We start from the raw sequence: 15093 nt of genomic DNA, 5'->3' as shown, positions 1-15093 counted from the left end.
CACACACAAACAAGATGGAGTAAAAATGAGGTCCAGAGCGCGCGTTCTATTGTCACTCAAACGGCTGGCGGTGAAAATTTGAAATTCTTATTTCTACTGAACCACCATATTTGCGCAGAGATTTCAATACATCCACCATCTTATTTCCTGTCATTAATATTTTCAGAAGAATGAATGAGAGATGAATATAGGATAAAAAAATGGAAAAGTGAGTTGCACATTTCATTATACCATCGACCGGGATCCTGATTATTATCCTGTTATTTTATCTCTAACCATTCGATCAATCATGCTACAACCAAAACGAGATGTGAAACTTAAAAAGAATGTTTTGAATGTTCAAACGTTTGAAATAAAAGTAATTTCCATGAGATTGCAAGAGACAGCACAAGAAATGTTTTCTCATTCTATTCATTTGCAAATGGTGTGTATCTTATGTTTCGCATCTTTATTTTGTTTTTAATTTCATTGCGAGTGTTTATTTTCTCATTCGGACAAATGTTGTAATCGATTCCTTCAATTTAATACCCTGCCATTTTTTCAGTGTGCCAGCATTCGGTGTAATTTTCCATCCTGTGTGAAAGCTTTCCATTCATCTCTTTTTGTTTACTTCATTCGCTTGTAATATAACCCTTATTATTTTATTCACTGGTAGAAAAGAGCAACAATGGATAACAATGAAAGAAAACCCGTCCGTTTTTTCAGCATCAGGAGCAATCCGGCAATCTGTTTTCCAAATGAAAGTGGCCTACGATGGGGAGGGCTTTTAGGTCGTAGAGCAATGGCGTTGGTAGCCATCGCGTTCAAACTAAAATCGCGTCGCGGAACGAGCACGAGCACGAGGACGCGCGTTCGCAATCAATTCATGGCCGAGGTCAACCGGTCGAGGATCTGCCGACGAAACAACCCGTGACCCGGCGTACAAAGTGTACATCGTTTCTGTTCCGATCGCACAGCTGGAGGTAATAAAGTGCGAGATTAAAATTTCATTCAACAAAAGAACAAGGCGTTCTTTTACAAGCTGTTCTTTTGGCTCGCCATGGATATGAATGAAATGGAAGCGGTAGCAGGAGGCGAAGAAAAACTGCAGGGAAATATACTTACACAGTGGGCAGCTCCGGGCTTCGGAATGGAAAAACTACAATGCAAAGTCGACTCTGCCCAGTTATTCCGCCATGTTTTTTTTTCTTCATTTTTCGACCTCCCTTCACAGCACCTCCCCATCACCAGTTCACCGGAACCGTTCATTCCGAAGTTGAGCGCCCAGTTCTTCCTTTTCATGTTGGTCCCTTCCTGCCGGAAATGGCACCGGGGCCTTTGTCCGGTAGCACAAAAGTTCATAAAGAAACCATTAAACTCGAGTCAATTGGAGAAAGTTATATACCTTAGCAAACCTGCCAGCGCGGAGAGAAACGTGGCGTTCCGGCAAGTTGGAAACATTCCCGTTCGAATTAAATCAGAACGAACGACATGACTAAGAACTTTCCGAGCTAAAATGGCCGAACTCACTCGCAACCTGAACGTTTCATATTTTTATTTCAATGGTTGCGATTATAGCCATTCCTCCACAAGTCCACTAAAACCTAAAATCATAACCCGCAGAACCAATTCAGTCCTCGTAATTGTTATACAGCGGATAAAAATAGATGTTTCGGCATTGTTTTTTCGGTTCAATCATGTTTTTTTCCGCACGACAAAAATTGTTTGTAATCGTTGATTGTTTGTTGGGAATGACTAATTTATTGATCAATGAAGTTTTGTACTTGAACCTCACAAAATCTAGCGGGCTTTTCTTTTGCTGCTAGCTCTAATTTGTTCGTTTAAAGTTTTATTTAGCTGTCCGGTAAAGTATGTCCGCAGGAATTCTGGAAACAGGTACAAGAACGCCGTCTGAAAAATTATAAAACAACAGTGAGGACACACTGGAAAATTGATCCCACTCAACAACGTTGCCAAATCTTACTTGCAGCCCATGCGACCAGTGACCAGTCGTCCTGTCCAGCTTTCCTAGCGTGCATCCTGCATAGGAAAGAAAGCCATCTACGCCGAGTAAGAACCTGCTGTAAATCTTGTCTCGCATCCCGGACGCGATGAAGTCCGTCATGTTGGTGTGCACGAATCCGGGCTGTACCGTTTGGACCTCCACGTTGAACGGTTTCAGTTCTTCCCGTAGGGCCACGGAAAAGCTCGTGACGTAGGCCTTCGTGGCTGAGTACGCGGTGAGGTATGGCATCGGGCAGACCGCGCTCATGGAGGATATGTTCACTATCAGCCCCCGACCACGTTGCTTCATCGCTGGGGCGAGAATGTTGCAGAGGAGAGTCGTGGATGCTACGTTCACGTTGATCAGATCCCAAAGCTGTTGCTTGGACAGTGCGTACACCGGCTTTGGCGTTCCATGTGACACTCCAACGTTGTTCACTGTAGTGTTGGTAACGAGATATTGTTATCAGTTTCGAGGCACCGCTGATTATGATTAGGGTGAGGGTATACCTAAAATGCCGATATCCAATGGAAGGAGTGATTTTTCCAAATGTGCATAGATTTCTTGCCCATGGGAAAAATCAGCTACGACGATCTTCGTTTCCACGCCATGCTTGCTCTTGATTTCATCTGCCACTTGTTTCAACTTCGACTCATTTCGCGCGACCAACACCACGGGCATGCCCTTCTTAGCTAGGTAGTTTGCGTAACCTTTGCCGATTCCGTCTGACGCACCAGTAATGACTGTAAAATGTGTCCCAGTGTAACATTTTTGCAACTCATTCTGTCCACATTTTTCTTACCAGCCCATTTCCCATAACGTTCGGAGAGCTTGCGTCCCTGTACGAGGTTCTTGAGGCTTAGCAAAATCAGAAGAACTGGTGCACGGAGGTTTTCATACAACCAAAAGACACTGGTGTAAAGACCGACCGCAGTAAGAAACGTACACAACATTTTTACCTACTATACTTTCTGCCTACACTACTAGAATAATGGTTGTTCCAAACTCCGCAACGATGTGCTTCAAAGGCGGTGATACGCAACAAACTGAACGACCGAATTGTGTCCGCCTTTAAATGGGAGCCCGAAGGTCCGAAGCCATACACATGTTCGTTTCAACCGATAAGCTTCAGCGTAGATAAGGGTTGTGGACCCGAACCGCTATCGGTATGACACACCGCGAACCTGTTAGTGTTGGACTTTGCCAAAATTAGAACGAAAGCCAGCCTACATGGATTTTGATAGTCATCGAGCTAAAGATTGATTAGAACACTAATCCAGACGCCATGCGATGGCACCTCATATTGTTTAACGGCTGATAATGATGCAATTTTGTTTACTCATCGTACATCTTTCTTAAATGGTTTATGTTTACATCATCTGCCTGTGCCATATGATCGTAACCGTTGCTTTTTAACTTTTTTAAACTGTCCCTTCCCAATTAAACCATATTTTATATCTTCCCAAATACTGCAAATATGCAGGGAAAATTGGCTTTCCGGCATGTTGTAAAAATACCCATTCTAAATTAATCAGACCTGACGATAGAATTAAAAAGATCCCCAGGAAAAAAGGTTAGTTTTTCGCTACAATACCATTTTTCTTCATTATAAATTTTTTTATACAGTTCAGTTTACAAAGTACATTAATTTATACATTAAAAAGTAACGCATAACTAACATGAATAAGTACACTACAATACTCTAGCGGAATTTCCTTTTGTTGCTCGCTTTCGCTCCTTCTCCCATATTTTTGTTTAGTTTCCCAGCGATATATATCCGCAAGAATTCTGGAAACAAGTACATGCCCGCCGTCTGGTCGAAAATTGTGAATAAAGTGTTGTTAAAGTAAAACCAAATCCACTATGAAGTACGCAAAACTTACCTGAAGTCCATGCGACCAGTGGCCAGTCGTCCTGTCCAGTTTTCCTAGCGTGCATCCTGCGTAAGAAACAAAGCCATCTACGCTGACCAGGAATTTGCTATAAATCGTGTCTCGTAACCCAGACGCGATGAAGTCCGTCATGTTGGTATGAACGACTCCTGGCTGTACCGTTTGGACCTCCACGTTGAACGGTTTTAGCTCCTCCCGCAGGGCCACGGAGAAGCTCGTGACGTAGGCCTTCGTGGCCGCGTACGCGGTAAGGTAGGGCATAGGACAGACCCCGGTAATGGAGGATATGTTCACTATCAGCCCGCGACCACGTTGTTTCATCGCAGGAGCCAGCATAGAGCATAGGAGGGTTGTTGAAGCGATGTTCACGTTGATCAGATTCCACAGCTCTTCCTTGGACAATTCATACACCGGTTTTGGCCTTACATACGTCACTCCCACGTTGTTTACTGTAATGTTGATAACGAAACATTGTAATCAGAGATGAAGCACAACGGTTTATAATCTTGATAAAGGCGAAGTTTACCTAAAATGCCGATATCCAATGGAAGGAGTGATTTTTCCAAATTCGCATAGATTTCCTGTCCATGGGAAAAATCAGCTACGACGATCTTCGTTTCCACACCATGCTTGGTCTTGATTTCATCTGCCACCTGTTTCAACTTCGACTCATTTCGCGCGACCAACACCACGGGCATGCCCTTCTTAGCTAGGTAGTTTGCGTAACCTTTGCCGATTCCGTCTGACGCACCAGTAATGACTGTAAAATGTGTCCCAGTGTAACATTTTTGCAACTCATTCTGTCCACATTTTTCTTACCAGCCCATTTTCCATAGCGTTCGGAGAGCTTGCGTCCCTGTACGAGGTTCTTGAGGCTTAGCAAAATCAGAAGAACTGGTGCACGGAGGTTTTCATACAACCAAAAGACACTGGTGTAAAGACCGACCGCAGTAAGAAACGTACACAACATTTTTACCTGCTATAGTTTCTGTCCAGACCACTAGAGTAATTACTACTGGAGTTGTCCCAAACTCCGCAACGATGTGCTGGTGACACGCAACAAACTGAACGACCGAATTGTATTCGCCTTTAAATTGGTTCCCGAAGGTCTGAAGCCATACATGTTCGTTCCAACCGATAAACTTCAGCGTAGATAAGGGTTGTGGACCCGAAGCGCTATCAGAATGACACACCGCGAATCAGCTGTAAGAGTTGGACTTTGTCAAAATTAGAACGAAAGCTAGGCTTGGCGGATTTCGAAAGTCACCGAGCTAAAGGTTGATTAGAACACTAATCCAGGCGCCATGCGCGATGCAACTCATGTTGTTTAACGGCTGATAACGTTGCAATTCTGTTTACTCATTGCACATCTTTCTTGAATGGTTTTAGTTTACATCATCTGCCTGTGCCATATGATCGTAACCGTTCCTTTTCAACTTTTTTAAACTGTCCCTTCCAGCTAGAAATCGCAACGGGGTTTTTATTTGTTGGCACAAAACTTCATTAACTTGAGTCAATTGAAGCAAGTTTTATATTTTTCTAAACTTCACTATAAAGTTTTTTATCACATTTTGTTTACAAACTACAATAGTTTATGCATCAAAAAGTAACGCATTAGTAATATGAATATGCACACTACAATAAACTAACGAGATTTCATTTTGCTACTAGCTTTCACTTCATCTCCAATAGTTTTGTTTAGTTTGCCAGCGATATATATCCGCAAGAATTCTGGAAACAGATACAAGCCCGCCGTCTGGAAAAATTGTTGATAAAGTTTTATTAAAGTAAAACCAAATCCATTATGAAGTACGCAAAACTTACCTGAAGTCCATGCGACCAGTGGCCAGTCGTCCTGTCCAGTTTTCCTAGCGTGTATCCTGCGTAAGAAAGATAACCGTCCACGCTGACCAGGAATTTGCTGTAAAACGAGTCTTGTAACCCAGACGCGATGAATTCCGTCATGTTGGTATGAACGACTCCTGGGAGTACTGTTTGGACCTCCACGTTGAACGGTTTCAGCTCCTCCCGCAGGGCCATGGAGAAGCTCGTGACGTAGGCCTTCGTGGCCGCGTACGCCGTAAGGTAGGGCATAGGGCAGACCGCGGTCATGGAGGATATGTTGACTATAAGCCCGCGACCACGTTGTTTCATCGCAGGAGCCAGCATAGAGCATAGGAGGGTTGTTGAAGCGACATTCACGTTGATCAGATTCCACAGCTCTTCCTTGGACAATTCGTACACCGGTTTAGGCCTTTCATACGTCACTCCCACATTGTTTACTGTGATGTTGATAACGAAACATTGTTATCAGTTATGAAACACAACGGTTCATAATCTTGATAAAGGCGAAGTTTACCTAAAATGCCGATATCCAATGGAAGGAGTGATTTTTCCAAATGCGCATAGATTTCCTGTCCATGGGAAAAATCAGCTACGACGATCTTCGTTTCCACACCATGCTTGGTCTTGATTTCATCTGCCACTTGTTTCAACTTCGACTCATTTCGCGCGACCAACACCACGGGCATTCCTTTCTTAGCCAGGTAGTTTGCGTAACCTTTGCCGATTCCGTCTGACGCACCAGTAATGACTGTAAAATGTGTTCCAGTGTAACATTTTTGCAACTCATTCTGTCCACAGTTTTCTTACCAGCCCATTTTCCATAACGTTCGGAGAGCTTGCGTCCCTGTACGAGGTTCTTGAGGCTTAGCAAAATCAGAAGAACTGGTGCACGGAGGTTTTCATACAACCAGAAGACACAGGTGTAAAGACCAACTGCAGTAAGCAAGGTGTACAACATCTTTTGGTACTTTTGTTTCTACCTTCGGTACTAAATCAATGGTCCTTCCAAACTCTACGACGGTGTGCTTCGAAATCGGTGTCACGTAACAAACTGAACGATCGAATTGTGTCCTGCTTTGAATGGGAGCCCGAAGTACTGAAGCCATACACATGTTCGTTCCGACAGATAACCTTGACCTGAAGCGCAACCGGATCGAAAACCTACAGCCTGTACTCGAGTTGAACGCTTGCAGAATTCGTGTATGTAAATGTGATAAGCACCCTGTTAACGATTGATAAGAATACTATTCCAGATGCTAACTGCACCGACAGCGCACCATATTCCAACACATACAGTTGCACAGGTGGAAACGATGCAGTTCCGTTTATCATCGTTCTTCTGTCGTTGCTATTTCTTTTTACTGCACTTGACTGAGTGATTCTCCAATGAGTGCTTCTACTGATAATTCTTTTTTTTTTAACAAATAGTACATTACTAATTTAACACTTCTTGACTGATATACGACCCTATACATTTTCATGTAACATTCATTTTTCCAATTGCAGCGTGATCCAGATGTTACATAATTCATTCCTTTGGTATTTACATCTTTCTTTCTGGAATGTAAGCGGTACAACTCCATTGGTACTACTGAAACCACTAGGTCCATAAAAATCGGTAACAAATATTTCCCCATTTTCGGTCTGTCTCAAGCAAACTGACGCTTCGTTCTCGCACGCTTACCTTTCCCATAAAACACTCCATTTTAAATCAGTCTGGGGAACCATTTTTCATCACCGGACAGACGACAGGCTGAAATTGGATCGGTGTTGCTTTTACATTCCATGCCGTTTTATGATGATGGCATCCCCAACCTGGCGAAAGGTCTGTTATCAATTGTTAGCCTTGGATGTTTTTCTTTCTGGTCGTATTGAAACGGTTAAATTCCTAGGGAGAATCAAAGCGAAGAGTAAAAAAAGAACCAAACACCAGCATCGAATACGAACGGATAAAGCCGGCGAGGCTTATCATCGCGTGAAGTGATAGAAATTATGTTTTATTGTCACCCGCCGCATAAACCGACCGAGCACGTCTCTTCCTTTCCCGAGCCCGAGCCAAGCATTTAGCGCTTACCATTTTGTCATCTCGTTTACTTCCCCGGTGGAACCACTTTTCCCTTCGTGGGATCGTGGATCGTAAAACTAGGACCCATAACTGCCCGTGGACAATTTTTCCCAACATTGAATCATATTTTTACGACATTCCATATTCTATTTCACGTCCACGCGAAACCATCGTGGTGCGCGGGTGGGGAAATCGATTTTATTACATCCTTCTGACTGTTGCCCTCCCGCGCTCCTCCGTCAACATTTGACTTACTTTCTTGGTACTGTACTGACACACACACACACTCATACACTCTAAACGCACGCACATTCATTCCGCAAAGGGCTATTAATCTATTTCCGGCACTGCTTCGTCGATGGCAAATAAATACTTCTTCATATACAACACGCAAACGAAGCTACGCAGTAAGTGCAAGGCCTACTGCCTGCCTACCTAACGCTAATGGGTATAACCTGAATGAAGTAAACTTTAGTAAGGCGCTCATCCAGCACACGGAATCTGACTGTACCGAATGCAGGCGCCCAAATTGTCCTCCGGGCTTCCCCGGTCCGAACCCTCGCCGAAGTGAATGCCCAGTCGGAACGGCGTGACGGACGTCTCCACCCGGCACGGCGAAACTCCCGGCGGGCAGAGCGAGTTCCCGCAATGCACCGGTCGGCATGTTGGCAGATCGCCCATTCCGACTCCGATGAAGTCCTCCACGATGCACGGAAGTGTGATTCGATCGATGCAGTTGATTCCCTCGAACTGCCGACTCTGCCAACTCTCACGCCCCTTGCGCTTTCTCACTCGTTTTCCACCTACGCCAACAGCGTCATCATCGTCGTCGAAGATGCTGCGGGAGAAAAACGATGGGAAAAATCCATCGAAGAACCCACCGCCACCTCCGGAACCTTCGTCATCGGCCGCTGCTGTATCGGGGTCGTCGGCAGCCGGTTCCTGCTCGGCCGGCACGGGCTCATCCGCCGCCACTTCCTGATCGGCCACCGCGCCATCCTCCACCGCGGGAGGACTCGCCTCCGGTGGCTCGATAACCTGGTCCACAACCGGTGCCGTTTCCGCTGGAATGTCAGCCGCCGGTGCAAGTGGATCATCCGCCAGCGAGGGGTCGGAAAATGGACCGGTGCCGCCGGTGCTTCCGGGTGCGCCCGGTATTCCACCGCCACCCAGCGGTCCACCACCACCAGCCGGTCCTCCTCCACTCAGCTGACTCGGTAGCCCGATGCGGAACGACTGATCGTCGCACGGTTCGTACGCCACCGAGCACATGTCCTTCTCCTGCCGGATGCAGGCGCGATAGTTGTGGTTCGCCAGGTACCGGCCGTTCTCGGCAAAGTTGAACGTCTGTATGAGGCCCTCGGTGCCGGTGAAGTACTGCATGCAGCCAGAAGGTGATCGCTGGCTGAACGGGATCTGGGACACCCTGATCTCCCAAAGGCGCTGGGCGAAGGAACGCGAGGCAAAGTTCATCTCCAGCTCGATCTGCTCGTCGGCACGGCTCTTGGGGCTGAGGTCGTAGTACAGATGTTGGCCGGAGTTCTGCCCGCACAGATCGAACGGTGCGACGCCGCCGATCAGCCGGAAGAGGTCACCTTCGCAAACACCCGTACGACGATTGGGTTGGCCCTGGAAGAAGTAAAACCCACAAAACAATGAGACATCTCCACGACAAAGTTGGCATTGAACCGAAAACTGTCATCGCCAACATCGGCTCCTTTGATCGCACTCCTCCAACACCAAAGCCAAACTTACCAGCGCAAACTGTATGAAGTCAAACTTGAGCTGCGAAATCTCGGCGTTCATCAGCTTTATCTTCAGCTTGCAGCTACCGACGTCCTTCGGCACGATCCCGGGGAAGCTGGGCGACACGAAGTAGGTGAGATTGTTGGCGATTTCCTCGTTGCAGGTGGCGACGACTGGACCCAGCAACACCCGATAGGGAAGAAGAACCCATTAAGGCAAACGATACCATTGCGCCGGAAACGGCGTCCTACGTCACACCGAAGCAACCGTTTCCGGACGTCCACATATTGCTCAATATGGTACACGGTACTTACACACACAGCACACGCCGAACCCGAGCGCACACTGGCCCCGGGCTGTCCCGCCCTGGATGCGGCACTCGTACACGTTCATACACATGCCCGTCCGGCGTCCATCATCCGAAAGGCACTCGTCATCGACCGGCACCGGCAGGAAGTTCAGCACTGTGGACGAAATAGAACTCGGTTAGTGTGTGTGTGTGCTCCGGAAGGCTCGAGGAACGGAACCGAGGATGCGAGGGTACGGGACGAGTCGTTAAATTATTCACCAACACTACGTCCATCCCTATTGCTTATGGAGCAGTTTAAGATCGCACTCCGCTCGAAAGATAATCCATTTCGAAGGTCCCTGGTCGGAGCGTTACCTGGTGAAGGGATTTATGGCACGTTTGTTTACATCACTGCACCGCAAATAGGTTTAATCCGACGAGATACGATTCCCGGACGCCCACGATACCCATCTAAGGCCGGCCCAAAGCGGATAAGGCCGTAGTTGCAACTCGTTAAGCAATTCGTTTATAATTCATATCATCCATAGGGTTTCCACCACATTCCAAAGCGCAGATACTTCCACATTCGGAAGAGGGAGGCTAAATTTTTACTCATTCCTTGTTTTTCGATAGATTCTGGTGGAATTAAAAACGGTTGGAATTAAATCGGCCATGTAATCCCTTCGGATTGATCCGCCTTCGGCGGAACGGGAAAGCACGTAATCGAACGTCAATAATGGTTGCTACAAGAAAAAAGTTCCAATCGAACTGATAGCTTAACTGGCCCTTTTTACATTAGCAAATTAATTGCAGTGCGGAAAATCGCTAGCCCCCCCCCCCACCAGACCGACCGGACCAACTGTTGACCGACTCGGCGCTGACTTTCCCGAGGCTTCAAACTCCGGCTGGAAGATGTGCCACCGAAAACTTCCCACCATTTTCTCGAACGATGCTCGAACAGAACCATTTACGATTACTTTGGCTTTGGCCGCATGGATTATTCAGTACCCAATTAGCCCAACCCATTCGCGTTGCATTCCCTGCTCCGTTTCGGTTGCTTCGTGCAAAGCGGACGCAAACAAACAGAAGGTCCTTGCCGAGAATGCGGTCCGGTTCGACCTTTCTCACCGATGCACTTTCCCCCATCCCGGCCCCCAACCGTGTGTACGTCACGGAGCTTCTCGGAGGTCTCGTCCCGTACGACAAACTTTGCGACGTCCCGTTTGGCGGCGTTGGCGTTGGTAAGCATATTTTATGCTTGTGCCATCATGCGGACGGCAAGATGCAGCACGCTCGCACCGGGATCATGCTGCACGAGCACCGCCAGGACATGGGACGTGTTCGGCTTGCTCGACAAGCGAGTCTTACAACCCGTTGGTAAGCATTGCCTCGCCGAAAGTCACTCCGAGCTACCTTCTGGGACGACGCATTGTTGTTATTGTGTGCTTCCACAGCACACCGGGGTAACAAGTATATATTCCGTAAGCGCATTAAGTCCTCAGCGACCCTTCCAAACCCCCGCTCGCCAACTCGCAGACGATTGTTAATTTGGTGTCAGATCTGTTTAACAAACTGCTACTACTACTACTACTACTACTACTGCTACTTCCTAGACTGCTACCAGCACCTGCAGCCTCCTTGCAAAGCCACGAACAACTAAGTTTCTTTTCAATTCCACGTCCAACGAACCAAGGAAGGAGTTTCAAAAGTCTCAGCACACTCCTGGAACCGTTGGTGAAGTTAAATCTTTGCTTTAGTAATAACTTAACTTTCCTGTTTATCAACCAACTTGCTTTCCGTGAGCTTTGTTTAAGGGCGTGTGATGCATTTGATTAAATAACCCACTTCGAGGAACGCCGGTGGCAGAATTGTGTGTCTCGAGTTACAATTTATTTAACTTATAGTTTTATGAGACAAGAAAAGTTTTCTTTTTAATAATTGAATTATGGAAAACTTTTATTACAAACCAACACAGATTTTGTCGCGTGGGTAACATCATTTTTTTCATTTTCGATTACTGTTTTGAATAGCACTACTTGTTTCATTATTAGTTTTTGTACCCATTTCTGCAGATATATATTAATGTCAGTTAAAACTTAGTGTATGGTTTTATATTATTTATTTATAAAAAAAATTTATACCTCTCTTCACATTTTTGATAAATTCGTGAATTGAAGAATACCAAAATTTCTGTTATTTTTTGTACTTATTTCTTCAGTTCTATATTCATGTGGAGTAAAACTTGTATGGTTTTGTATTGTTTATTTATTAGAAATGTTTATATCTCTCTTGCCATTCTATATTCATGTAGTTCTATACTCACGTCGATTAAAACTTAGTGTATGGTTTTTTATTGTGTATGTATTGAAAATTTGTATATTTCTGTTGCCATTTTTAATAAATTCGCTAACTGAATTCCTAAATTTCTATTATTTGTTTTACCCATTTCTGAAGTTCTGTATTCGTGGCGAGTAAAACTTGATGCATGGTTTTGTATTGTTTATTTTTTAGATATGTTTACATCTTTCATTCCTTTTAATATATTTAAAATCTGATGAATTTCTAATTTAAAAAAAACTATGTTCTAAATAAACAGAATTAAACTGTAATTTTATAATGTTCAAGGTGGCAATAAACATAACAGTTGAGTGAGCGTTAACGGTACGGCGTTAAAAATAGTTAGTATTTTCCATTACGTTAAATAAATTTAGTACAATTCTCTGTTTGGTATTTCTACTTCATACGAAAATAAAAATTGTATAGGTGACTGATTTTTAACTAAAACGACATTACACATGCGAAAATACGGTAACTGACGAAATACCTAAAATGTAAAACAGTAAAACTTACGACGGAAATTAATTTAAATATTACGTAATTATTATTACTTCTCTAATAGCCATCTTTTAGATCTACACAAGAGTAGCCAAGCATTTTTCGTAAAACTTACTAGTTTTTCAGAAACCCACGAAATCCACATTAAAATCCCCGAAATTAATACAACGATTTCAAATGGAAACAGAAAGATTTAACCTACCGATCGAAATGCAATAAAGTAAAACCTCTTATAGTAAAACATTCAATAAACGTTGCCAATTAACCTGAATCAACCGACGATAAAAACAATCACCCCGGAAGATTAATGTTCCAGAACTTTCTGCATCACAACCCGAATGAACATGGCGCTCGAGTAAACAAACAACCATCAACGGCTCGATGCAATCGCACTGCAATGACGCCGTAACACCGGAACGTGTCGCTCTGCCATTCCGCCGTCCCGTTCTTCCCGTCCCGATTAAATCCGGTTTTAACCGCAGCACGATCTCACTTTCTCGATGAGTTCACGGTTCCAGAAACCCATTCCCGGACACGGCATGGCGGTATATAGAATGCCCTTGCGCTCCCTCACCGCCCAACGATTAGCGACTTTCTCCCGCGTACTTTAATTTACCTTTCGCGGAACGTCTCCTGCCACTGCCGGCCCGGCCGCCCCCGGTCAACCCATTCCCGTCGCTTGCGTCACCGTAGAAGGAAGCGGTCGATCCACCGCCATAGCTGTACCGGCTGCGACGTCCGCCGGAACCGGTTGTACCGTTCGGTCGGCCCGAATCTAGGTCAAAGGAGGTGGATTCGGTCGACCTTGCCCCTGACCGCCGGTCGGTCCTACCCGGGGCATCCTCCGCGGGCCCCCAGATGTCGTACGTCTTCATCCAGGGCCAAGACTTGGCGGCCAGCGAGGGGGCACCTTGGGAGGAAAGGGGCACCAGCCAGAGTGTGACCAACAGCAGTAACATCACGAGCATCGGCAGCAGTTTCCTCGGCACCGCCGAAATTGGAGTCCTTTTTCTTCGTTTCCTATTTCCACTTCGATTTTCACTGCACCAAAGCACGTCATGTTGGTGTGTTTTGTTTTGGGGCTTAGGGTCCTTTTTTAAACCCCCAATTTTTCGTTCTTCCACCACCCGTAGCACATGCTCCAACTCCGTCCTTTGCAACTCCGATGGGCCGACCATCTTTTCCGGTTCTGTTCGCGCGTTTTCCTTGCACACGAAACTTTTCGTTTTCACATAATTAGAAATTATTGCCACAGACGAGCGAAGCTCCCAGGCTGCTCCCACGGAAACAGCCTCCGTCCGATGGGTTCGTAAACTGAACGAGAAGCAACCGAAAATAACCTAGATAAAAAAAACACACACAAAATTCACCAAAGGTCAGGCGGGAGAAACTCTGGCTGGCCAACACGATAAAACTTTTATAGGGCGAGCGAATTTTTGGAGTTCAGGCTTCTGTTTGTTTTCTTTCCCGGCTCCACTTTCGGCTTTCTTTATCATCCTTACTTCCGCCCGGTGGGGCTCGTTTTGGCAGTGCACGGTTGCAGTAACGTTAAACAAAAAGGCGCGCCTCCGGAAATGGCTTTTACCGTTTTGCCAGACGGGTTTTCCCTTCCCCCGCAATTCCATCCAACGTTCATCATTTATTAGGATTCAGTAGCTCTCTGGCGGGTATGATTTGTTTTTAAGGACCCGATCCCATAAATTTGGGCATTACTGTGCTTCGCATCGTATTTGCCACCGACTGCCCTCTAAATTTCACCCCAAAACCGTACCGGATACAACACAAACACACCGAAGAACTCGGCTCGGTTTCGGAGGATTCTTTAAATGCTGGATAGAATAACAACACAACACTACTGGCATCACGTTGGCTCAGATCTTTCCAATTTCGCACTGCAACCCCGCGGGGGGATGCGGGGAGGCTTTCCAACACACATTTACACATTTCAAAAAGCACATCCTTACACACGACGATGCGGCCTAGACGAGAGACGAAAACGCGGTACGCACGAATGGTACCGTAAAATTAATGCATAAATTACGACACTAGCAGTGATGAAAATTACTCGTTCTTATCACACGCGCCGGTCGGAAAAACGAGCCCCCCTCTTGGATGGGTGGGCGGGGAGGGGAGTGGAAAGGATGCGAAAAGCACTTTTCAGATCGTAAATTATTGCAACACAACATCAACGTTCTCAACAGCACTGTTTTCGAAAACAATCTCTAGCGTACGCCGGGAAGTGTCCTTTTGGTTGGAGGGGTGAGAAAAAAATATGATGTGACAGTGCTCGACGACACAGTGGGAACCGTTTACGCCCGGAGATGCGTTTTTGGTCGGGTAATAACGGGCATAAACTTTACACGAAATTTATTGTGTTCAGCCGATCTCGATTAGAAGTTACAAATCGTTAACTTTTATTTCTTACTTTCCCTGGATT

At 45.6% G+C, this 15093-nt stretch overlaps 4 protein-coding genes across 4 annotated transcripts; all 4 read right to left on the bottom strand.

Moving 5' to 3' along the window:
• Positions 1 to 1779: 1779 nt before the first annotated feature.
• Positions 1780 to 2937, bottom strand: LOC131264260 (inactive hydroxysteroid dehydrogenase-like protein 1). The gene is made up of 4 exons (XM_058266543.1): positions 2787 to 2937; positions 2494 to 2727; positions 1964 to 2421; positions 1780 to 1890 (listed from the first exon to the last, which is right to left on the bottom strand). The coding sequence occupies exons 1-4, from the start codon at positions 2935 to 2937 to the stop codon at positions 1780 to 1782; spliced, it is 954 nt and encodes a 317-aa protein (XP_058122526.1).
• A 749-nt stretch (positions 2938 to 3686) lies between these two features.
• LOC131264259 (inactive hydroxysteroid dehydrogenase-like protein 1) lies at positions 3687 to 4846 on the bottom strand. Its single transcript, XM_058266542.1, has 4 exons — positions 4696 to 4846; positions 4403 to 4636; positions 3868 to 4325; positions 3687 to 3797 (listed from the first exon to the last, which is right to left on the bottom strand). The coding sequence occupies exons 1-4, from the start codon at positions 4844 to 4846 to the stop codon at positions 3687 to 3689; spliced, it is 954 nt and encodes a 317-aa protein (XP_058122525.1).
• Positions 4847 to 5521: 675 nt separating this feature from the next.
• On the bottom strand, positions 5522 to 6679 carry LOC131264257 (inactive hydroxysteroid dehydrogenase-like protein 1). Its single transcript, XM_058266541.1, has 4 exons — positions 6529 to 6679; positions 6236 to 6469; positions 5701 to 6158; positions 5522 to 5632 (listed from the first exon to the last, which is right to left on the bottom strand). Exons 1-4 carry the CDS (start codon positions 6677 to 6679, stop codon positions 5522 to 5524), a joined length of 954 nt encoding a protein of 317 aa, XP_058122524.1.
• A 1590-nt stretch (positions 6680 to 8269) lies between these two features.
• LOC131264256 (uncharacterized) lies at positions 8270 to 13834 on the bottom strand. The gene is made up of 4 exons (XM_058266540.1): positions 13273 to 13834; positions 9847 to 9996; positions 9542 to 9705; positions 8270 to 9415 (listed from the first exon to the last, which is right to left on the bottom strand). Exons 1-4 carry the CDS (start codon positions 13832 to 13834, stop codon positions 8270 to 8272), a joined length of 2022 nt encoding a protein of 673 aa, XP_058122523.1.
• Positions 13835 to 15093: the final 1259 nt, after the last annotated feature.

Source organism: Anopheles coustani, chromosome 2, assembly GCF_943734705.1.
Source record: "Anopheles coustani chromosome 2, idAnoCousDA_361_x.2, whole genome shotgun sequence".
NCBI classification, from domain to species: domain Eukaryota; kingdom Metazoa; phylum Arthropoda; class Insecta; order Diptera; family Culicidae; genus Anopheles; species Anopheles coustani.
This window is presented reverse-complemented; position numbering and strand designations above follow the sequence as displayed.